Raw genomic sequence first — 24,386 nt, 5'->3', positions numbered from 1 at the left:
GGGCTAGAGCCCTGAGCAATGTGCCTGTTAAGCTACCACCTTCTTCGTGACTCAGCTGTAAATCAGAATGTCTGCCTTGTTTTCCTGTCTAGCATTCCAGGTCTCATTATGGGACTGGAAGCCCATCTTCATCTTATATCCTGTGGTATCTTGCTCTAGCTATTGTTCCCACCGTTTTCTTATTTTTAATCTTCTGTTTTAGCTCTTTCTCTGCATCTTAGAAAAGAGAGCACAAAATTAGAAAAAACCAAAACTACTGCCTTTATATCCTCTCAAGTTATTGCCTTTTTCTTTCTAGTCTTTGAAAGAATGGATTACGTTTCCTGACTCGATTTCTTTACCTTTTTTTTACCCTTGAACTCTCTGTAGTTTTCTGTGCCTCATCTTGTCTCCTGAAACTCCTCTGGCAAAGGTGACCAAATTTGCAAACTACCAAGGGTGATCATTCTTTTCAGTCTTTAGTTTTTCTTTGCTTATCTGTGGAATTTGACACTACTGCCTATTATCATTTTCAAATTCTCTTCCAGTTCTTTTCTTTCCTTTTGGATTGTGCATTCTCAGCGCCTTTGTTGCTTTTTTTCCCTTCTGTCCATTCCTTAAATGTTTGTGATCCCCTGGATCTCCTTAGCCTTTCTTTCCTTTTTCTACATCTTCCCCAGATGACTTCACCTGTTTCTGGTGGAACATTTGACTGTTATCTTTGTACTGACAGTTCCCCAATCATCTCCCATTCAGATCTTTCCCTTGCATTTCAGACTCCTTTACATGGCTTGTAAACACCCCCACCTGCACCCTCTGTAGGTACCTCAAAGTTACCTCAAAGTCAGCTTGACATGCTAAGTTCACGATCTCTTTCCCCAGACATAATGTTTGCCCTCAATTAAAGGCACCACCCTCTGTCCAGTCAGGCCTGGAATCATGAACCCTTTCTCCTCTCTACATCTAATTAGGCAATCAGTTATCCATTTCCATCTCCTACACCTAATCAGTCAGTCAATTATTCATCCATTTATTCATTAAATATTGTGCTCTCATTTTGTGTCCACTGTTATGATGAAATTCTCAAGATTCAGTATTGCTAATATCTTTTGTATTTGTATCTTTTCTCTAACCTTTTTGCTACAATCCTTGCCATCATTTTCATGTTAAAACCTCTTAACCTATCTACCTTTCTTCCTCTGGTCCATCCTTCATACTGAAATCAGAGTCAGTTTTCAGAATTCACGTCAGGTCATTGTTTTCTGGCTTAAAACCCTTTGGCTTCCTTACTGCCTGTAGTAAAGTTCAGATTTCTTAGTATGGCATTTAAGGCCTTTCGCAGGCTGTATTTTTTCCATTGAACTTCTCTAGTTTCCTGCAGCATTTCTTTGAACCCTGTTCACTACCCTTATTTAATTAATAACAGTTTCCTGAATGTGCCATGCTGGTTCTGTGCTTTTGTTTATACTCTTTACTTAGGCGGTATTGCTTCTCACATTGTCTTTATTCTTATTTACTATTTATCATTTGGGCCCAACTCAAGTATTGGCTTCCTCTATGAAGCCATTTATGAAATCCCTTCTCCCATTAAGCACTTTCTTCTTTGTGCCCTCATGTACTACCCCATATACTCTCCTATAGCAATTATAGCACTTCATTGCCCTTTTCTTGTCTATATGTCCTTTTCTCCGTATTGGAGTGTCTGTTGTATCCACATCCTCTAGCACAGAGCCTGATTTGTAATAAATCTTTCAATAAATGTCTTCAAAAAGGCTTTCAATACACGTTTGATGACTGAATTAATGTATTCTAAGTCATGACCATGATGAAAACATTCCTTCCTTTGCCAGATCATAAGCTTCTCCTGGCAGGCATTGTATCCTACCTTGTTTATTTTTCAGGATCTTTTCTCATAGATGCTTAATAAAAAAATATTATAGTAATCTGAGGTGGAGGTATGCAGTGAATTAAGTGGGGTTTCCCTGCAGAGGAAGAAGTTGAATTGTGATAGACCTAAGCACAATAAGATTGCTCTTATATTCAGTGGTCCTTATGCCTTACATCATGATCAACTTATAGATGCAAATATTGTACCTAACTTTAATCACTCTGATTTTTACAAAATCAGTAAGATTCTCAGTGCCAGTACCTCTGGGGACTGATTAAATGCTGTTAACTAGTTTAAGGATTTTTACTTTTTAAAAATGTTAAAATATGAGTATCCTAGTTCTATTAAAAGTTGCAGAGTAATTATCTAAAATACTTTGTAATTAAATCACACAAAGAACATATAAAGAGCACAATCAGACTGAGATTGTGTCATGTCCCATTTCTTTTGTAATTTATTTTTTCAAAATAATGTTTTATGCCAAAAGTTGTAGGTTTCTTGGAAAAAACTTAAAGAGTTAAGTGCCATGGGTATGACTAGGGAATGAGATTCCAAATTAGAATAAATTCTTAAGCAAGAAAGCTACCAGGGAGGAGATTGGCTTTTTCATTGGGTTTAATAACCCAGTGTGGTTTGTGGAGGGGTGGGAAAAAAATCAGTATCATGAATTTGGGTACCTGTTTTACCTAGGAAAATAGGAGTTTATAAACAGAAGCTTGTACTTGTGTCAGGCTGTGTTATGCTTTATACATGTAAATGCTTATATTGCTTTTTTAAAAAATTTATTTAATTAATTTATTTTTGGCTGCATTGGGTCTTCGTTGCTGCACGCGGGTTTTCTCTAGTTGCGGCGAGCGGGGGCTACTCTTCATTGTGGTGCGTGGGCTTCTCATTGCAGTGGCTTCTCTTGTTGCAGAGCACGGGCTCGAGGCACGCGGGCTCAGTAGTTGTGGCACGCAGGCTCAGTAGTTGTGGCTCACGGGCTGTAGAGCGCAGGCTCAGTAGTTGTGGTGCATGGGCTTAGTTGCTCTGTGGCATGTGGGATCTTCCTGGACCAGGGCTTGAACCTGTGTCCCCTGCATTGGCAGGCGGATTCTCAACCACTGCGCCATCAGGGAAGCCCTAAATGCTTATATTTTTGATTTGAGGTAAAACTAACAAAATTCTCAGAAAATCACTGTTAAGCGTTATGCTTTTCTTGCTTTCAACCTGCATTTATAAAATGCCAATTATGTGCGAGCCTATGTCCTAGGGCCACAGTGAGGAAACAGAAGAGTGAAAGGCATAGTTTGTATTCTCAAAGAACTTGGTTTCCAGTGAAGGGAACATAAACCTGGAATGGTCTGAGGAACGCTTCTTGGCTTGTTGACAAGAAATAGGAGTCCACATTCATTTAAATGCCCTACGCAGTTATTGAGTTTTACCTGAACTAAATAATAAAATTTGGAGAGAGAGCTTTTATGGTTGGCCAGGGGAGCTTCCAGTTCTTCTTTAGCTGCTAGTATTCTCTTTGTTCCTTAAATTAAAGTTTCAGGAAGTAATATACTTTGAATCTGCATTTAATAACATCATTTAATGTTCCTAAACCACAAATTCATTTTGAGACTAACTTTCACAAGTTGCTTTGATCCCCATCTGCCTGAGTAAAAAATTGTAGCTAGAGGACAAAAAGGTCAGCTTGATTAAAAAAAAAAAAATGGGGTTTTGGGTTGAGCTCGGTGTGCACTCTTTAAAACCATGAAGAATCTGGAATGAAGTTGTATTGTTTTAAACCTTTACTTTTGAAGGTGTTACTTTTACTTATTTAATTGCTATAATCAAGGCTTTGAATCAACTTGACATAGATGACAGCCAGAAAAAACATGGGAGAAGAGGATATGAGGGAAATGGTTGGGTAACACAAGATAAAAAAAAAATTTTTTTTTTTTAAATTAAATGTAGTTATCTGAATGAGAAAGCAAGTTTCAAGAAGTGACTGGTAGGGGCATGTAGTCATCAGCATTGTTGTTCAGGTAACTGCTCTTGGACTCAGTAGTGAATTTCTGCCTATGTAAAATCCCTAAAATGTATGCATTTCATACCTTCTAAAAAGCTATTTGAAAAACTAAAAAAAAAGAATATGAGTGGGTTCCTCAGATGATAAGGTAATTGATATGAAAGAAATTTGAAAAAGAGAAAGCTCTTACTTGTTCCTTTGCAAAAACGTCTTTAATCAATACCTAGGTTCTTTGCAGTCTCCATGCTTCTCCTCTAACCGTAGCTATCCAGTTCCTTCCTTCATTGTTGTCCCTAGCTATCAGTAAACTTCTCAGAATATTTCATTCCTTTGTCAGGAAGGCAGTCTGCATGGATCCTGGAATCAGGTAGAGTTGAACCTGAATTCTCTTAAGTAATTTATGAACTTATGACTTTGGACAAGTGTTTTAGCCTTTCTGAATCTTGGTTTATCTGTTTAAAATAGAATGAAATCTACCACCTTATAATATTAGGAAGATTAAACAATTAACAGGGACAAAGTGGTAAGGATGTTACCTGTTATATAAGTGCTCAGTAATATTTGCTCCTTCTTTTCTCTTCTTATGCAATTGTGGATTCCTTTTAAAAGCAAAAAACTTTGATTTGTAATTTTTTAAAAAAAGAAATTATAAGTAGTTTTGAAAATTTTTTCAAATGTGAACTACCATACTTCAAATGTGCTATACTTAAAAAAATCATTCTTACAGAAAGTAACTCAAAATCTCAGATATTTCCAGGCCCTGTACCAGGTATTATTCTTAGTTCAGCATTAAACTAAAGCTCACAGACAATGTTAAAGTATTTCAGAGAAGATTATATCATTAGATGATGTAGTCAACATGTAATTTTTCAGACTTATGACTGCATTTTTTAATTGCTTAACCGACTGCATATCAGGTAAAGTGTAGCAAAGACAGCACAGCTACTAAAATGAAGCAGATTCACAATGTCTGTTTTATTTCACTTCAGAGTGATAAATAAGTATAGGAGGAAGTTTCATGAGTATTTAAAGACAGAAGGTAGCTCATCAACAAATGAAGTGACAATATTCATAACATAAGCAAATATGGAAACTTTATAGTTGAGCTGTCAGATTAGCTTAGTTTTAAGACCACAGTCCAAGATGATTGATATCAATTATGTTGCAGTTATTTGTGCATTTAGAAATCAGTAAATAATCTTGATAGGAAATAGTACATTCAGGTTCTAATCTTTTTTCTCCCCTCCACGTGATAGCACCCTAAACATTTTATAGTAACAGTGTGTCTTTCTTGTGGGCTTATCTTGTGCCTCTAAGTTATTAATACTTAAGATGTTCTTGGGGGATAACATATATTACCCTCATTTCAGACAGTCAAGTAGAAGCATAGAGAAGTGAAAGAATAGAGTGTTCCGTTCTCAGTCTACTTGTGACTGGCAGGGAAATGTTAAAGCCTTTCTGACTCACAGATGACTCACCAGAGGACAGAATCTTTAATGTGTGTTATTTAATGATTTGCAGAATGACCCTTATATCTAATATCATTACCAGTTTTCTTATGGTCACCCTGAAAGTATTTGTAGGTGTGGAGTATGTTTTGTGGTAAAGGTCGTTATCAGAAAATGAGGATGGCAGTCATTTGGCATGGATATGCTGTCCCTTTTCCTGCTCGTGGCAGATAATTGCTGTTAGATCAAGATTCTTTACTGCAGAGTCTAGATTTCACCTCAGAGTCCTCAACGTATTGCTCAAGGCTGCTACTACCAATCAGTCACAGGCCCACAAAATGAAATTACTTTTCAGTCTTGGCTTACTATTTATTAAATTAATTTGCACTAAGATTATGAGTTTACTTAAAAGTTGAGGATCTATCATATTTGTGATCCTGTAGCAGGCACAGTTTATGCTCTCATACTTTCTTATGGGTCAAATAAACATGCACACAGTTATAAGACAGACTCAGCTCTATTATTGGTGTGAAGGGAATGGAGAAGGATGCAAAATTAATTTTGACTGGAAAGGTTTGTGAGTGTAATGATTTTGGACTTGGAGGGTAGGATCTTCAAGGTGGTCTTTACAACTTTAGCAAAGGCATAGAAGATACAAAATATAGGATGGATTTTGGGGAATGATAGACAATGTATCTTGGCTAGAATGTATAGTACTGCAGTGATAGGGTAGAAGCAAATAGAGAAGCTTGATCTCTGTACAGTGGGTTTTGGATTTTATTTTGTTCCTGGGCCACACGTGGTTTTTAATCTATAGAATGACATGATCAGATCTGTGCTTTGAGAGAATAACTGTTTTGACAGTTTGAATAGAAGTGGAGTCGGAATCTTGATAACGTAGGAAGCCTTTTTAGTAATGCAGAAAGAGATGAGGGTAAGAACTAGAATTGTGGAATAGATATGGTGAATTTAGAATAAAATTTTAAAGATAAAATTGATTAAGTAAAACATTAAAGTGAGGTTGAAGTCTGGAGAAATTGAAATGGTAATTTATGAAAAAATAATGTCTGTTGACTAAAAAAATCCTTTTTTGTGTTTTATCCAAACTTCTATTTTTATGTCTTTTAAGTATATTTTGTGTAATATTAAACTTAATTTTAAATAATTTTTTTGGTAAGATTAAACTATTTAAGAGTCTTGTTTGATACTGAATAAATTTTTAAAATTTTTTAAATGCAGTTTTTTAGTTAACATGTTTTAAATGGCAAAAATATGGGCATATTTAAAGTATTTAAACAATAACGATTTAAAGGTGAAAAGAAGTCTTCTTTTCACCTAATTCTCACTTCCCTAATGGTAATCACTATTAACAGTTTGTGTGTTTAAATATATAGGTGCACGCACATCTCTATGTGATATCTTCTGTCTGTCTGTCTGTTTATTTATCTATCTGTCTGGCATGTTACTTTTATAAAAATGGGATCTAGTGTACAGTTTCTCAAAGTAGCAAAAACGAACATGTTCATTTACATGTCCCAAAGAGAGTCTTTCTGTAGCACACAATAAAAAGAAGCAAAAGCATATAAACTTGAAATTATGCTTAGTAACCAATGTTTTAATATTCTTACTTAGAAATGATCTAGCAAGCCAGTGATTATCCACTAATTAATTCAGCTTAATATTAGTCTAAGCTTTTGTTACCTTAAAGTTCTTGGAAATTATTTGTAAGCTGACATACTATAAAACATAATTACTGTTGAAATGAAAAGTTTGTCAGAATAGTCATTCAATTTAAACACAGTTTTACATTTTCATAGTCTTAAACATTGTGTGTGAGTAATACTGGCTTATTTGATCAGTAAGCCTATATACGTTTTAGAAAGTTACTCTAATGGAATAAAGATGTATGCTTGTATTATACTTAACATTGATTAAAAAAAGCAGAAGATAAACCTATTTTATTAAACTATTTTTGTTTGCCATTTACCTTAATTATATGAACTTGGTTCTTAAAACCTTTCTGAATTAATTTCTGTAAGAATAATTTTTAAAAATATAACACATTTAAAATATTAGAAGATCAATTTGCTTATTTTCTGGGAATTTTGGTAATATTCAATTTATAAAAATAGTGCATATTTATCTCTATAAGCCAGTCGGAACAGAGCTGCTTTAAGAGACTTTATAATCTAATTTATTAATACCCTCTGAGGGTAGGAAAGCATTATGTACTCAAAATGAGAGGTAAAGACTTTTTTGAATTAATAGACACATAGCCATACAGACACTGAGAGAGCTTATCTTTTTCCAATTCTCCAGTTTTAGCCATGGCTACAGAGTTAACAAACACAAACCCTGACCCTTCCAGATACCGAAGAGCTATTCTCCTTCCTGGTTGGCATGAAATTCTTAATTGATTTGAGCTCAAGATAGGTAAACAAAAGAGATAAGTGAACAGGTGACTAATGAATCAGATTCTTCTTTTTCTCTCACCCAACACAGATCTGTATAAACCATTAATTTGTTTACAGAGATCACTGAATGACAGTCCATAAAATCAAATTCTGAATCATTGTTATCACCAACAGAGAATAACTTATTGACCATAAATAAACTAAAAACAAAAACAAAATTAGAAGAGAGGAAAGTTAAAATAGAAAGCACAGTTAACAGAGTTCTATTGCTGTTCTTAGTTCACTTCTGGGAGACAAGAAATGTCTCGGCTTGAGCTGCCTGTGAGGTGTACTATTCTGGCAAAGAAGTTACCTAGCTCTGTCAGGTGAATCCACTGGGTATTTCGGTGGAATTTCCAAAACTACTAAGGATAAATTTTAGAAGAGAGTTAAATCATGACTCCTATTCAGATATCAAATGAACATGTTAAAGGTTTTATTTATCTCATCATTAATGAGGGAGTCAGAGATATGTTATAGCTGGTTCAAGGGAGAATGCAAAGGACACATACGTTTACAGATCAGGAATATTGAAGTGAATTTGCAAAGCTGGCTTCTTCCATCATGGTGGAGAGAAGTCAACTGAAATGGGCAGAATTTATTTGCATGTCTGTAGACAAGAATTGTGTGCTTTACCATTAGTTTTCTATATGTTAACCTCTATCTTTACAGAGTTGTAAAATAGTCCAATGACAATTCCTGTAGGATTAAATTATCCCTAGAAGCTGCAACATTTCATCAGAAGGATCTTTTTTGCTTATTCAAAAGTCTTAAAATTTTCTTTACAAAATGATTTTTTTCAATCTGCATTCCCAGAGAATTATTTCTTTATCCTTGATGTTTTATTAATTTAATTTAGATATGTATTTGGATCTATGGTTTATTGTATTTTTCCTTTCCCTTTGTAGATTTTCTTCACCTTTATTTTAGGGCTATTTTCTATCATGTCTACCTGCTTTTTCTCTTCTATTTGTTTAGTTATTCTACTTCAGGGATACTAATTATCTTTCTGTTTAGTCTCTGTCCTACTTATTCTGATTGCCTTGGTATCTCTTTCTTTTTTTCTCCTTAGTACTTAGGTTATCTTATGATTTTTCTTCTTGCCATTAGTTTGATTTTCAGTGTTTGGTTCTTTTTCTTGCTTTTTTTTTCAAATTCATTGTTCTTAATTGATTTTCTTAGCTCCATAGCTTTTCTTTTCAATTCACCTGTTTTGTCTTTTTATCTTTGAGCTTTTGATTTATTAAATGTATGTGCTTATTAGGTTGTTTTCTGTTACAAAGAACTCACTGGGGATTTCCTTATTTTCCTGTGTTATGTTTTCTTTCAGACTAGGTTCTTCTTTTGTTCTTTCCTCTTCCTTCCACCCTCTTGTTTATACAGTTGCATGGCCTTTTCTTTATATCTTGCTAGGTAAAGACTTGGATAGCGAAGTCAAGACTTTATATCTGCCCTGATTTAACATGGGTGAGTTCTCCTTGATGCCATCCTCATCTTCGCTGTGACTTTGTCTCCTCCTTTTACTGTACCCCCTCAATACATCTTTTGAGTAGTGTGTTTTATTCTCTGTCTGATTCTCTGTAATTGAAGGATATAAGGTGGTGGTGGGGGGAGAGTTCTTCTGGGGCTCCAGGCTCTCCTGTCTCCTTAGATTTTGTTAAGTGTCCTGTACTGGCCTTATTCCATCCTGCCGAGGGTGTAGTACATTTCTAGGGGCTTCAGGCCCTTTCCTTAACTCAGAAGAATGCCTTGGAAGTCAACAGGTTCTGGTGGCCACTCTCCCTGTCTCAGCTTAGGTTTTAAAGCTTCTGTGCTGAAGATGTTCTCCTGGACTTTTCTAGGGCATGCCAAATCAGGTCTTTCTTTCCAAACCGGAGGATATTTATTAAAATATTAAAATATTTATATATTAAAATTTTCAAGTTTTATTAACTCACCAATTTTTCTCATTATTGCTTCCAGACAGTGTAATCAGGCTAGGAGCCAGATCACACTGTGCAGAATCTTTTTCTGGCCACTACTTTTTAAAGTTTAGAGATTTTTAGTTTAAGCATTTTCTTGTTTGACTGTAGCTGGTGGATTTTTGGCTGAAAAATGACACACACACACACACACATGTATGTATAGTCTGTCTCTTTTTTAAAAAAATTTATTTATTTATTTTATTTATTTATTTTTGGCTGCTTTGGGTCTGCGCGCAGCCTTTCACTAGTTGTGGCAAGCGGAGGCTACTCTTTGTTTCGGTGCGCGGGCTTCTCATTGCGGTGGCTTCTCTTGTTGAGGAGCACGGGCTCTAGGCACGGGGCTTCCGTAGTTGTGGCTCGTGGGCTCTAGAGCGCAGGCTCAGCAGTTGTGGTGCATGGGCTTCACTGCTCCGTGGCACATGGGAACTTCCCGGACCAAGGCTTGAACCCTTGTCCCCTGCATTGGCAGGCAGATTCCCAACCACTGCGCCACCAGGGAAGCCCTAGTCTGTCTCTTTTATTAGATATTGGGGATAGGAAGTTCTGTAATTCTGTTTCACCCCACTATCTTTACTTAAAAGTCTGTATGATTTTCTAAATATTTACTTTTGAGATGATTAATAACACATATGTACTCTAGAAGCTCTCTAATTCTTAATGTCAGGAATGATTTGGAATCAATTTTTTTTAATTGAAAAAATAAAACCAACAAGTTGAAGACAATGTCTTAAGGTACATAATTAAAAAAAAAAAATCAGTGACCCTAAGGCATGTGTTTTTCTTTTATTTGAATTTTGCTCTTGTATGTGGTGTTACAACATTTTTATATAACCACAGTGAACATATAGTGACCATATGATATTTTTGTTAATGTTAGGGCATTTTAATATTTTTATCTCATTTTTGTAATCTCATCGATGACATATTATAATTTATTAAAGTTACTCAAATAGAGGACACTTTCTATTTTTATGCTCTTTTGTGTTCATTGAACCTTTTTGTTGTTTTTTATTACCTTTAAAATAATTTGAGGGACTTCCTTGGTGGTGCAATGGATAAGACTTCACGCTCCCTATGCAGGGGTCCTGGGTTCGATCCCTGGTCAGGGAAGTAGATCCTGCAGGCATGCTGCAGCTAAGAGTTCGCATGCCACAACCAAGGAGCCCACCTGCTGTGACTAAGACCCGGTGCAACCAGATAAATAAATATTAAAAAAAATAAATTTGAGAGGTTGAGATTAATGGACTAATCAATGTTATTAAATCATTATACTTCTCACCCTGGCACTAACTGTAATGTATGTTTATATTACTGGATAGAAATTCTTTTGAGATATTTGCTTAAAATGACAGCTGATATTTCAGCTCTTGATGCCAGAAGAATTTTTTTGGTGCTGTTGGATTCTTTATCTACATCCTTCCTGTAACTTTAATAATGAAAGTTTTAAAATGTATTCCAGTTTTTATAAGATCAAGTGCACTTAAAAAAAAAACCAAAGTCACGTTTTTACTTTTAAAGGAAATAATATTACCCAAAATGGAAAAAATAATTTGGATTGGAAATTGGAAGATGTGCTGTAGAAGTGTTATTTTTTAAAACAAATTTGATAGTCTAATTTTATTATTTCTGGATTTTGCTATCATCATCCATAGCCCAAGTTAATAAAAGGGTTTACAAAAATGTTTATTTTCTTCTAACATAAAGTTATTAATTAGTGCAATCAGTATTTATTAAGAGTTCTGTAGGAGTTATGAGTAACTTTTGGGTTTTGCTGCATTTAATTATTTAAGAATATGCATTCATATTATGTAATAATCCATGTAATTATCCTTATTTAGAAATGTTTAATCTGCTTTTTTGTCTCCTCAGATTTTGTCAAATTTTAAGAACAAATGCACCATATAGCTCATGGAAGAAAAAACACAAATCAAGACTTTTTTGGGTTCCAAGTTGCCAAAGTATGGAACAAAACCTGTAAGAAGTACACTGCAGCCAATGCCAAATGGAAAACCTGTTAATTTATTGGGAACTTCCAAGAGTAGCAATGCCAAAAGTTACATCAAAAATAATGGCTCTGATTGTTCATTGTCCCATTCATTTAATTGGAGAACGGCAAATAAATACCAATTTAGTGCACAAAGTCCTGAAGAGCCTAACGGTACTCAGAGTTCACATGATAAAGAAATTGATCCTGAAAAACATGCACCTGCTCAAGGAATGTTTGATAAAAATGGGATGAAGGGAGGTTTGAAAAGTATTTCTTTACTCACATCAAAGTTAGCAAAGCCATCTACTATGTTTGTGTCATCTGCAGAAGAGTTAAACCAAAAGTCTTTGTCTGGACCGTCTAATTTGGGTAAATTCACCAAAGGCACATTATTAGGAAGGACTTCATATGCTTCAGTCAGTGCTCCAAAATCGCAGTTGAATGGATTTTATGGAAACCGATCAGCTGGTAGCATACAAAGGCCTAGAGCAAACTCCTGTGCCACCAGAAGCAGTTCTGGAGAAAGCTTAGCACAATCCCTAGATAATATTAAATCTCTTGCTTGTGAAAAAATGGTTAGGTCACAGAGTTTTTCACATTCCATTCAGAATTCATTCCTTCCACCTTCATCTATAAGCAGATCACATTCCTTCAATAGAGCTGCAGATCTTACAAAGCCTTATCAGAATCAACAGCTACCCATTAGAGTGCCTCTGAGGTCAAGTATGCTAACAAGAAATTCTCGGCAGTCGGAAGTACTCAATGGGAATGAACATTTAGGGTATGGATTTAATAGGCCTTATGCTGCTGGTGGAAAGAAGTTGGCTTTACCAAATGGCCCGGGTGTAACTTCCACTTTGGGTTATAGGATGGTTCATCCCTCTCTACTGAAATCTGGCCGACCTCCATTTTCTGGGACTATCACAGTTGATGGTAATAAAAATTCACTGGCTGACACATGTATAGAGGAAGATGCTGCACTTGTGGCTAAGGACAGAGCTAAGGATAAGGACCAAGAACTAATTGAAAATGATAGTTATAGAACAGAAAATGACCAGACCATGAAGCATGATGCTAAAATTAGATACCTGAGTGATGATGTGGATGACATTTCATTGTCTTCTCTGTCATCTTCTGATAAGAATGATTTAAGTGAAGACTTCAGTGATGATTTTATAGATATAGAAGATTCCAACAGAACTAGAGTAACTCCAGAGGAAATTTCTCTCAAAGAAGAAAAGTGTGAAAATGTACCACCAAAGGATATATTTGATTCCCCCAAGGAAAATGAAAAATCCTTCAGTAAAACTGATGAGTGGATAGATATAAGTGTCTCTGGTAAATATTAATGTCCTTAATTTTTTTTGCTTTCTCCTAGATAATAGAACTGAATTTACACTTAGGATTATCTTCTGATTAATTCCAGGATACTAACAATTTCATGGAAGGATGGATCCAGACAAAATTGGAATGGGGCAACATTTACCTTCCTTGTGACTTTTGTCCCTTGTTCTATTTTTCATGCTAAAACAACATCCATAAAAACATTCATTCCCTTATGGTATTTTACCTTTGCTCTTCTTTGTCACACACAGGCTTATTCCTGCTTGCTTCAAAATTATTTTTTTTCCCTGCTTCCTCCAATCAGTGGCAGCCTGTTTTAAACCATCTCTTCCTTTAGGGTAGTAGATCGCTACTATTTGTTAAGAGTAAAGCTGTACCAAAGGGTAAATGGACTAATATAGGTTATGTCCAATCTAATGAATTTTTTTATCCTAGGCAATTTTCATTTTTTTAAAGGAAGACTTAGATTTCTTGCTTAGTAGACTTAATAGTTAAACTTTCAGAGGAGCTTTATTTTTTTAATTGAGGAGAGTGAGATAGCACCTGTTAAACATTTCTTCTTATACTTGGTAATCCTGGTGCTAAATACTGGAGAAAATACATCTCTGTGCCCATCTGGCCTGAAAAAGGAACAAACTGAGGGTTTGGGTATACGCATGTAGTCTGGTTGAGGGACTAGGCCATCCCTGGAGATGTGCATAAACCCTTGACTGTCTGAGGGTCTTCTAGTTAGGAGTGACTGCTGGAGCAAGTTATTTCCTTATAAGAGTCAACTGCAAGGTTAAATGATATACACAGAGTAAAGAGTTTCCTGGGCAGTGCTTAAAAATAAATATCTTAGGAAATATTCAAAGAATATGAGGCTTTATGTACATTTCTAGAAATATTGCAGAAGTGAAAGATGGCTCAGTGAATTTTCTTTATTGGGAAATATTTCAGTAGGTTATTTTTAAGATTTTGCATCTTGATTTTTTTATTGTTTAGATTTAGAAGATTCTAGTTATGAATACTTTTTTGCCAACTTTTTTGCTATATCAAATTATTAAAGCTTATATTTTTTGAACCTGAGAATTATATTTTTGTGAATTAATAACTTTTTTTTCCCTCTCTTTTAAAAAATCAGTTGAAGACAGGAGTGAATGTTCAAAACATGCTTCTGGAAACAACTTGATTTCACCAGAAACAGATTACAGAGCTGGTTCTTCATTTGAACTCTCTCCATCTGATAGCTCTGATGGAACGTACATGTGGGATGAAGAGGGCTTGGAGCCCATTGGAAATGTCCACCCAGTTGGGAGCTATGAGTCCTCTGAGATGAACAGCATAGTATGTATGGATTTATATACCATTTTGGAACATTTTGTTTACTTTGCTATAGAGAGACTTGGGATATTGATTGGATTTTTTAAGTTTATGAACTAACTCTCCTAGTTTGCGAAATGGGAATTCATATCTCTTAAGGGCCTACAAAACATCTGATCTTAATACATAAGCATATATTTGTATCATATAGCACGAGTTAAATATGTTCTCATACACACATATTCATAATATAGTCGACCCTTGAATAACATGGGTTCGAACTACGAGGGTCCACTTATATGTGAATCTTTTTCAATAGTAAAAATACTACAATACTACACAGTCTGTGGTTGGTTGAATTTGCGGATGCGGAAATGCGGGTATGGAGGAACAGCATATATATATAGAGTGCCGATTGTAAGTTAAACGTGGATTTTCGACTGTGCGGAGGGTCAGCACCTCTAACCCCATGTTGTTCAAAGGTCAGCTGTATGTAAATAAATACACACACATATATTCATATGGACACACTGTACTGTTCGGGTTAAGCTAGGCTAGTGGTTCTCAGTAGGGGAAGGCAATGTCTGGAGACAGTTTTGGTTGTTACATTGAGGGATGCTGCTGGCAACTAATGGGTAGACACTGGGATGCTGCTTAACATCCTGTAATGCACAGGATAGCACCCACAACAACGATTTATCCAGCCCAAGATGTAAATAATGCTGCTGATGAGAAATCCTGGGCTAAGCTGTTCTGAGGTAACATTCTCAGTGCCAACTCTCAGTGACTTAACACAATAAAAGTTTATTTTTTACTCTTAAAACGTCTATTGTAGGTCTGGACAACTCTCTAGGGCAACTGTCTTCAGTGTTCTAAGCTGCTTTGATCTTGGGGCTTCACCATGGCCTTTTGGGACCCTTTGTCACTCTGGTAACAAGGATCTCACACATGCAGTTACTGCTGTGGCCTGCAGATGGCATATGGCACTTTTACTCACAACATACTGACCGGAACTAATCTTATGTACTGAGTGGGCAGGAAGTGTAATTTTCTTGTGTGCCTGGTAGGCAAGGGCACCAGATATGGAGGAGCACTAGAGGACCTACCATATATTTATACATGCATATTTTAAGAAAAATTGCAAGTAATGTGGATTATATGCCATGTGAGTAAAGTATAGTTGGTGTGATTAAAGTTATTCCCTGTAGTTACTGAGTATATAAAATCAATTTTCCAGTAGTTGTATGGGAAAATTAGTAGTCTTTGTGGATATATTAAATTCCAGGTAGACTTCAGGTGATGTAATTTTCACAGGTTTATTCATATAAACCTGTGACTTGGAAAAAAATAAACGTTGTTACCAGAGGCTTGTTAAATTGCACAGACATGGAGAGGACATGTACTTAATTTAGAGGCAGCATCTCTTATTTCGTTAGATAAAGGAAGTTCAGAAAAGATTACAGTTTAGGGCCTTATGTGCTCTCTTACTAGGACTTTTTAAGCGAATATGATTGAAGTTGAAATGACCATTGTGTCCAGTAGATGGCAGCAGTCAGCCGCCTAGTACCTGACATTTTTCAGACAGTTCACTGTTCTTGTAACATAAATGATGAAATAGCCTCTGGAAGAGTTCAGTACACATCTGAATTGACCATTAGTCTCTAAGATCCATGAATTTCCTCCTTGATCATTTGGCTTGTGTATATGGGATGGGAGACTACAAAAGTGTTCATTCTGTGCTTTGGAACGGAATGGTGTCTGTGTGTCATTCTCTTCGGATCTAAGAGGAAGGTAGTCTGAGAAAGGATGGAGAATTGATGGTAAAATTTGAAAAGAGTGTTTAAGATCTACTGTGATAGTGGATTTACCATTTATGCTCTAAAATTCTATCAACTGTTTGCTTTTTCTATTTTCAATTAATTTTGTTACATGTGTACCTGTTTAGAATTGTTTCCTTGGTGAATTGGACTTCCAGTCATTGTTTAGTGATCCTCTCTAACCCTCATATGCTTTTTGTCTTAAGACCTCTTTTTTTTCAGAATTAGTATATTTTACCAGTTTTATTTATATATTTTCTATCCTTTCACTATCAGCTCTTTTGATATATAACAAATAGGTTATTTTTTTTTTAAACCCAGATTTATAGAATTGCCATTACATGATGCTATCTTTTATTTTTAATTTAATTTAATTTTATTTATTTATTTTTGTCTGTGTTGGGTCTTTAGTTTCTGTGCGAGGGCTTTCTCCAGTTGCGGCAAGCGGGGGCCACTCTTCATCGCGGTGCACGGGCCTTACACTATCGCGGCCTCTCTTGTTGCGGAGAACAGGCTCCAGACGCGCAGGCTCGGTAATTGTGGCTCATGGGCCCAGTTGCTCTGTGGCATGTGGGATCTTCCCAGACCAGGGCTCGAACCTGTGTCCCCTGCATTAGCAGGCAGATTCTCAACCACTGCGCCACCAGGGAAGCCCAGGTTATTATTTTTTAAAAAATACAATCTGTCTTTTGCTTTTAACTGGTGAGTTTGGTCCTTTATGTTTGCATTTATTGATATACTTGGAATTAACTCTGTTATCTTATATTTTTGTTTAAATTATCTCACTTTTTCTGTTTCTTCTTTCTCCTTTTTCTAAAATAGTATATCTAACTTACCCAAAAAGAACTTTAGTCTGTTCTCATTTTCCTTTGTCTCTCCATTGCCTCCTTTGTCTCACCAAAGACATTTCCTAATCTTGTGTCCTTCCCCACAAGCACCACTATGGTTGTTCTTTACAACAGTGCTCATTCCGGTCCAGGTTGAGGTTAGGAGCCTTCACTAGAATGTGAGTCAGCTGTGTCCACAACTAACAGTTTAGTTCAAATCCATTGTTTAGTTTAGCTGACTTTCTCTTTGAAGAAAGCAGTGTGTTGATGCAGTCTGGTGCAAGCTCCTTATCTTGTCATAGGTCCTAACAGTTTGTAGACGGACTACTTTGCATAGCACTTGTCTAGAATCTAGGCTATTTTTTTTTTTTTTTTTGCTTAAATATTGACAGTGGTTTGTTGAGGTATAATTTAAATACAATAAAATGTACAAGTCTTTTGCATATAGCATAGAGAATTTTGAAAATGTGTGTACTTGTTCAACAATCATCCACATTTATGATATAGAATATTTCCAGCACACCAGAATATTTCTTGTGCTCTTCAGTCATTCTGTTACCCCACCCCAGGAGCAACCACTGTTCTGATTTCTATTGCTGTAGCTTAGTTTTGCCTTTTCCTGAATTCAGTATGAGTAGAATTATAGACATGTGTTGTTTATATCTGGCTTCTTCCAATAAATGTTATATGCATATTTGTTAGTTGTTGTTTGCTCATTCTTCTTGTTACATAATAATCCATTGTGTGAATATATTGTAATTTATTTTATTCTGCTATTGATTGACATTTAGATTGTATCTGGTTTTGGGCTACTGCTTCTGCTGTGAAGATTTTGCAACATGTTTTTTGGTGAACATTTATGCATTTCTGTTCACAAAATATGTAGGGAGAGGAATCGCTGGATTATAGGGTATACTTATGTCTATAGCTTTAGATGCTTTCAGTTTTCCTAAGTGGTTGTATCAGTTTAAACTCTCACTAGCAGTAAATAAGCATTCCAGAAATTCCACTTTCTAGTTTATACTTTATGTTGTCTGTTTTTTTTGCATTTTTGCTATTCTGGTGGGGGTATAGTAGTATTGCATTGAGATTTTTGTCCTGTGGTTTGTGGTAACTACTTGTTTGCCATTAGTATATACTCTTCTGTGAAGTGCCTCCTGTTGGGCTCTATGTATTTTTTCTTAATTAGTTTGTAAAAATCGTTTATATATTTTGGATATAAATTTTATATATATACACACAGATATACACATATGTGTATACATTTTTATATATATGGATTGCTTTTAAAACCTTTTAATAGTGTCTTTTGATGAATAGAATTTAACAATTTAACATTTTTCCTTTATTATTAGCACTTTTTGCACTGTGAGAATTTTTTGTCTACTCTAAAGTTATGAAGGTATATTCCAATGTTTATTTTTAAAAGCTTTGTTTTTTAACCTTTCATATTAAGGTCTACAAGCCATCTGGGAATTATTTTTGTGCATGATATGAGGTAGAGGTCAAGATTAATTTTTTTTCTTTTTTTGGAAAAGTCATATTTTTCCTACTCTACTGCAGGGTTTTCTTTGTCGTAAGTCAGTAACTATCTATGTATTTCTTGCCTCTCTTTTAGTTCATTGGTCTCTTTGTTTATCCTTGTGTCAGTGCTACACTGCTTTAATTGTTGTAGCTTTAAAATAAGTATTGACTTCTGGTAGTGTAAGTCTTCTAGTTTTGTTCTTTTCCAAGGTTTCCCTAGTTGACTTTTTGTAATCTATTTAAATGTTAGAATGAGTTTGTCAGTTTCTGCAAAGAACCTATAGGGATTTTGAATGGGATTGCATTGAATTTATAGATCAGTTTGGGGAGAAATAACATATTTACTATAGTGAGTCTTCTACTTTATGGGTGTGGTCTGTTCCTCCATTTACTTGGGACTTTAAGAAATATTTATTGCTAATATTTTGTATTTTTCTGTAAAATTTCATACATATTTGCATTATTTTTAGATATTTGATTTGGTTGCTATAAATGGTACCACTTTAAAAATTTTATTTCCTGAGTTTTTTATATATAAAAATACTTGATTTTTATATTTTGACCTGTTTTTTCAGTGACCTTGGTAAATCCACTTACTAGTTTTGATAATTTGCCTGTGAATGTTTTTGGAGTTTCTACATATACTATACAATGATACCATTTGCAAAGGCTCAACATGCCTCCTAAACCCCCCTCCCACCCCACCCTTTATTGCACTGGTTAGAACCTCCAACATAATGTTGAATTGAAATGGTGATAGAATTTTAGGAAAATTTTAATAGCTCACCATTAATATTTGTGTGTATGCATATGTGTGTGTGGGGGGGGGTTGTAGATATTTTTCATCAGATTAAAGAAGTTCCCTTTTACTTTATTTGCTGAATTTTTGTTGTGAGTGAATGTTAATTTTTTTATCAAACACTTTCTCTACATCTATTGAAATGATTAAATTATTATTATTATTTCTGTTAGTGTGGTAGATTGCATTTCTTTTTTTTTTTTGGGCCGTGCTGTGCCGCTTGCAGGATCTTAGTTCCCCGACCAGGGACTGAACCCGTGCCCCCTGCAGTGGAAGTGTGGAGTCCTAACCACTGGACTGCCAGGGAATTCCCTAGATTGTATTTATTGATTTTCAAATATTAAACCACCTTTCCATCCCTGGAATAGATTTACTTGGCACTTGAGTGTGATGTACTATCCTCTTATAATAAATGTTGTTAACTTGATTTCCTAATATTGAATATGTATTTATGTACATTTTTTTTTGCATTTATGTTCATGAGCAAGATTGCTTTGTAATTTTCCTCTTTTTTTGCGGGGGAGGGGGTATTCTTGTGGTGTTCTGGTATCAGGGTTATGTTGGCTTTATAAATGGGTTGAAAAGTGTTACTTTTTTTTTTTCCCTTTGAAGAGTTTATGTACAATTCATGTGGCTTCTTCCTTAAATGTTTAAAAGAATTCACCAGTGAAACCTTTTGGACCTGGAGTTTTCTTTGTGAAAAGAATTTTAAGAACAGATTTAATTTTTAAAATAGATGTTGGCCCATTAAGGTTTATATATATATTTCTTCTTGTGTTGGTTTTGAGAACTTGTCCATTTCATCTAAGATGTCATTTGTTGGTGAAGGTTGTTCAGGATTATCTTATTTTTTTTTAAACATCCTTATGGTCTTGTAGTGATGTTCACTTTTTCATTCCTGATTCTTGATTCCTGCTAATTCATTCATTAGCACCCTAGTAGCAAATATAAAAATGAGTTTCTTCTAATGTGTCTTACTTTAAAACAATGATTTCTAAACCATGTTGTATAGGCCATCTTTTTTTTTAACCTTTAATGCATTTATGTATCTGTGGATAATACATGATATCGTTTTGTATGTCTGTTTTACAACTTATATAAGTGATACATTATGTTCTGTGATTTTTTTCTTTTTACTCAGTTTTATGTCTTTGCGGTACATGTGTATTTATATTATAGGTCTATTTCATTTATTTTTACTACTGTATAATATCATTTAAATATACCATTTTTTTGCTCTCCGTTCCTCTGCTAATGGACATTCAAGTTATTCCTCACTAGTAATATCAAGACAGTGCAGCAGTGAACATTCTTACTCATGTTTCTTTGATCATATACGTCAGGATTTCTCTAGGATATAAACCTAGGGATAGCATTACTGGATCAGAGGATCTATGGATATTCAGCTTTACCAGATGCTGCCAAATATCTTCCTAAAATGGTTCTACTAATTTATACTTTGCAGCAGTGAATGAAAATTTCTCTTGCTCCTTATCTTAGCTCGCTTGCTATTATCTGACTTTAAAATTTTAGCCAGTCTGTTGAGTGTGAAATGATACTCATTTTAATTTGCATCTACATCACTATTAATTTTATAATTTTTTCATATATTTACTGGTTGTTTGGTTTCCTTTTCTGTGTATTACTTATTTATTGATTTTTGTACTGAGTTGTTTGTCTTTTTCTTCTTGATAAGAAAAAGTTTCTTGTGTGGTCTGAATTTAATTCTTGTTAAATGTGTCACAAATATCTTCTCTCAGCCATTGGCTTCTAACTTTTTTTTTTTTTAATTTATTAATTTATTATTTATTTTTGGCTGTGTTGGGTCTTCGTTTCTGTGCGAGGGCTTTCTCTAGTTGCGGCAAGCGGGGGCCACTCTTCATCGCAGTGCGCGGGCCTCTCACTATCGCTGCCTCTCTTGTTGCGGAGCACAGGCTCCAGACGCGCAGGCTCAGTAGTTGTGGCTCACGGGCCCAGTTGCTCCGCGGCATGTGGGATCCTCCCAGACCAGGGCTCGAACCCGTGTCCCCTGCATTGGCAGGCAGACTCTCAACCACTGCGCCACCAGGGAAGCCCCTTTTAACTTTTTTTGTTGCCTTTACCATGTATAGTTTTAAATTTTCATGTAATTAAATTTAGTAATGTTTTTCTTTATGGTTTTTACTGTGTGTATATGTGTGTGTGTGTGTGTGTGTGTGTGTGTGTATGATAAAGACAAAAGCCAGGGCTCTGAGACAAGCTAGATTAAAAATCCCATCACTGTCATGTACTAGTTGTATATCTTTGGATTCTCTGTTCCTTTTTTTTTTTTTTTTTTTAATAAAATGGAGATAATAACAGTACATATCTCCAGGGCTGATATTAGGAAGTACATGCCTGAATGTTTTAACAGCCATGTGATAATGGTTGTTGAGTATTTTGAGTATCATCTCGGACTACCCCCTGGAATTGCTGTGAACCTTAAGTAAGGTCATACATATAAAATACTTAATGCCAGGGAAATAGCAAGAGCTCAACAAATGTTAGCTATTTATCATTTTTCTGTTGTCTTCATTTGTTTACATTTAAGACTTTAATCCATCTGAAGTTGGTATGAGGCATAATAATTTACCCTCAGTAATATTCTTTCATAACATACTTGCTGTGCAAAAAAGACTTAACATAGCAGGCCTGAGATTGCCTATCCTTAGCTGGCCCTTTGCTGGTAAACAATTCCCTTACTGTGATACAAAACTTTCCCTAAGTGATAAAGAGTGGTTCACTGTGCCTCAACTGTGCATGTGGTTTATTCTGTGTACCTGCTTTCCTTCTGGGGTTCTGGAGTTTTGGTATGTCCTAGGCAGAGGGTGCCCATGTCACCAGCCCTCAATAGAAACAACCAAATTTCTTAGGAACGTCTGTAATAGAGAACACTTTTCACGTGTTGTTACAACTTGTTGCTGGAGAAATTAAGCATACGCTGCGATTCCACTGGGAGAGGACTCTTGGAAGCTTATACTTCGTTTCTTCCAACTTCGTCCCATGTGCCTTTTCCTTTTTTTATTTTGTTTCGTGTCTTTGTGCTGGAACAAATCTTAGCTGTGAATATCTATGACTGCTGAGTCCTGTGAGTCCTTCTTGTGAACTATCTAACCTGGGGGTGGTCTTGAGGACTCTGACAGAGGTACTGATTAGAAGTTATCTTTGTTCGCTGCAGTAAGTATATTTTTAATTTATCATCTTTTATATTTTTATAATAATCCTTTGAAGTAGCTATGGACCAGTTACTAACTCTTGCTTCAGATTTGGATGAGTTTAGATGCGTTGAGTGAACTGATATTGATAGGTTGGGAACTAGCTTGCTGACTGTTGTACTCTCAGTCCTGTATTCTTGTTTTTCAGCCTTATATCTACTCAGGATAACTGAGCATTTTAAAACTCAGGAAACTTGTAGTCGACATTTAACTTTTTTGAACATGAAGTACAGCATTTTTTTTTGTTAGTAAATATTGTCCAAATCATATTGTATGTGAACAATTAGAGGCAAAAACATTTTCCACTGTTGTACACCGAATCACAACCCTCTTTGCTGTGGTGCTGTGACCAATATAAGAGCTCTCATTGCAGAGGAATTGAATTACAATGTCACAAAGACTGATTTCCTAACACTGATATATTTAGGGATTGATAATTTTAAATCATCACATGGAGTGCTTTTATTTTTGGAAGGATTTTTATGGAAGGCTAAAGAAGTGGTTGAACCAGATTTTCCCTGAAAGTGTCTAGCTTTATTTTTCTATTTTATCAGCCTTGACTTATGTTCACGTAATAGGCAGGTTTAGCCTTATCATTTAAATAGAACCTTTTTTACTTTGAAATGTAGATTCAAATTCTTGCTTGAATGCTTTTGACACATCAGTAAGTAGTTATGCCTCATGATGCTAACACATTTTATTACAAATTTTTTTACCTGTGTTTTACTAAGGGAACAGCTGGCTAGATTTGGGTTTCTACCTTCGTGGCTGATGTTGCTAGACTTTATTGAGACTTAAATGTATGCTGAATATCATAATATTCTTAGCAGTAATTTACGTGGGAATAGGACTCCCGTAGGTTTTTTTGCACTGAATTTTGGAATTTCCTGTGGTCTAGAAATGTAGCAGAGGAATACTAGAATATCAAATTTGGTTTTTATTTTTCATATTTAGTTTTATTTGGCTTTAATTTGTTTCCTGTTTCTTTGGGGTATATTAACAGGGACCAGCCTTGAGGCTGCCCACCCATTTTTGTAAGTAAATTTACATATATGTAAAGTTTAATTTACACGTAGTCTGTGGCTGCTTTCTGCTACTGTGGCAGTATTGAGTAGTTACAACAGAGACTATTGCACACAAACCTAAATATTTACTATCTGGGCTTTGAGAAGACGTTTGCTGACCCCTACATTAGAACACTGCAGATAATTTTAAAGATTCAGAAATTAACTTTTTAAACCAAATAAAAATCTATGGAAAATTTTTAGGCATTTAGTTTTCTCTTTGTTGTCATTGCTACGCCGTTCTTTCTCTGACCCCCAGTGGAAGGTATCCATCAATCCATTTAACATATTTGAGTGACCATCATGTGCAGAGCACTGAGGATACAGTGATCAAGACAGCTGTAGGATCTGTTTTTGTGCCTATATTTTATTAAGGCACATGTAGTTGAAATATTTAGCTAACTCATTAATTATCTTCAATCGATAAGTGGAGAAAGTGCTACAAAGGAGAATTACAAAGTGTGAAAGTGTATTATTGGAAAACCTGGTCTGGTGTGAGTGTAAGGTAAGGCTTTTTCAGGAAATGATGTTTAGGCTTAGTTGGCCCAGGGATACAGTAGGTAAAAAGGGTATATGTAATTGGAAGAATGTCAGATGTTTTAGTAAACGGGATATGGAAATGCCTTGAAGTAGGAAGGGATCATGGAGTGTTTGCGGAAATATGAGAAGGCCAGTATGGCCTGAGTACTGACACAGAGGGGAGGAGTGGCAGGAGAGAGGAGGCTATTAGTATCGAGCTTTTATGGCGCACAAAGGGTTTG

The 24,386-nt window shown here is 35.4% G+C and overlaps 1 protein-coding gene across 6 annotated transcripts in view; it reads left to right on the top strand.

Annotated features, from left to right (window-relative positions):
• The window catches only part of CCSER2 (coiled-coil serine rich protein 2), a 154,764-nt gene that overhangs the window by 22,714 nt on the left and 107,664 nt on the right, over positions 1–24,386 (top strand). For all 6 annotated transcript variants that reach the window (XR_009699350.1, XM_061179901.1, XM_061179891.1 and 3 more), the window contains exons 2-3: positions 11,598–13,053; positions 14,183–14,385. Coding sequence is in view for 5 of the 6 variants with exons in the window: in XM_061179901.1 (XP_061035884.1) it covers positions 11,637–13,053; positions 14,183–14,385 (1,620 nt within the window). In the remaining variant the exon portion in view is untranslated. The remainder of the gene's footprint in view (positions 1–11,597; positions 13,054–14,182; positions 14,386–24,386) is intronic.

The sequence above is a fragment of the Eubalaena glacialis genome, chromosome 1, assembly GCF_028564815.1.
Source record: "Eubalaena glacialis isolate mEubGla1 chromosome 1, mEubGla1.1.hap2.+ XY, whole genome shotgun sequence".
Lineage (NCBI taxonomy): Eukaryota > Metazoa > Chordata > Mammalia > Artiodactyla > Balaenidae > Eubalaena > Eubalaena glacialis.
Note: the sequence above shows the minus strand (reverse complement) of the source record. Positions and strands in the feature narration are given on the sequence as shown.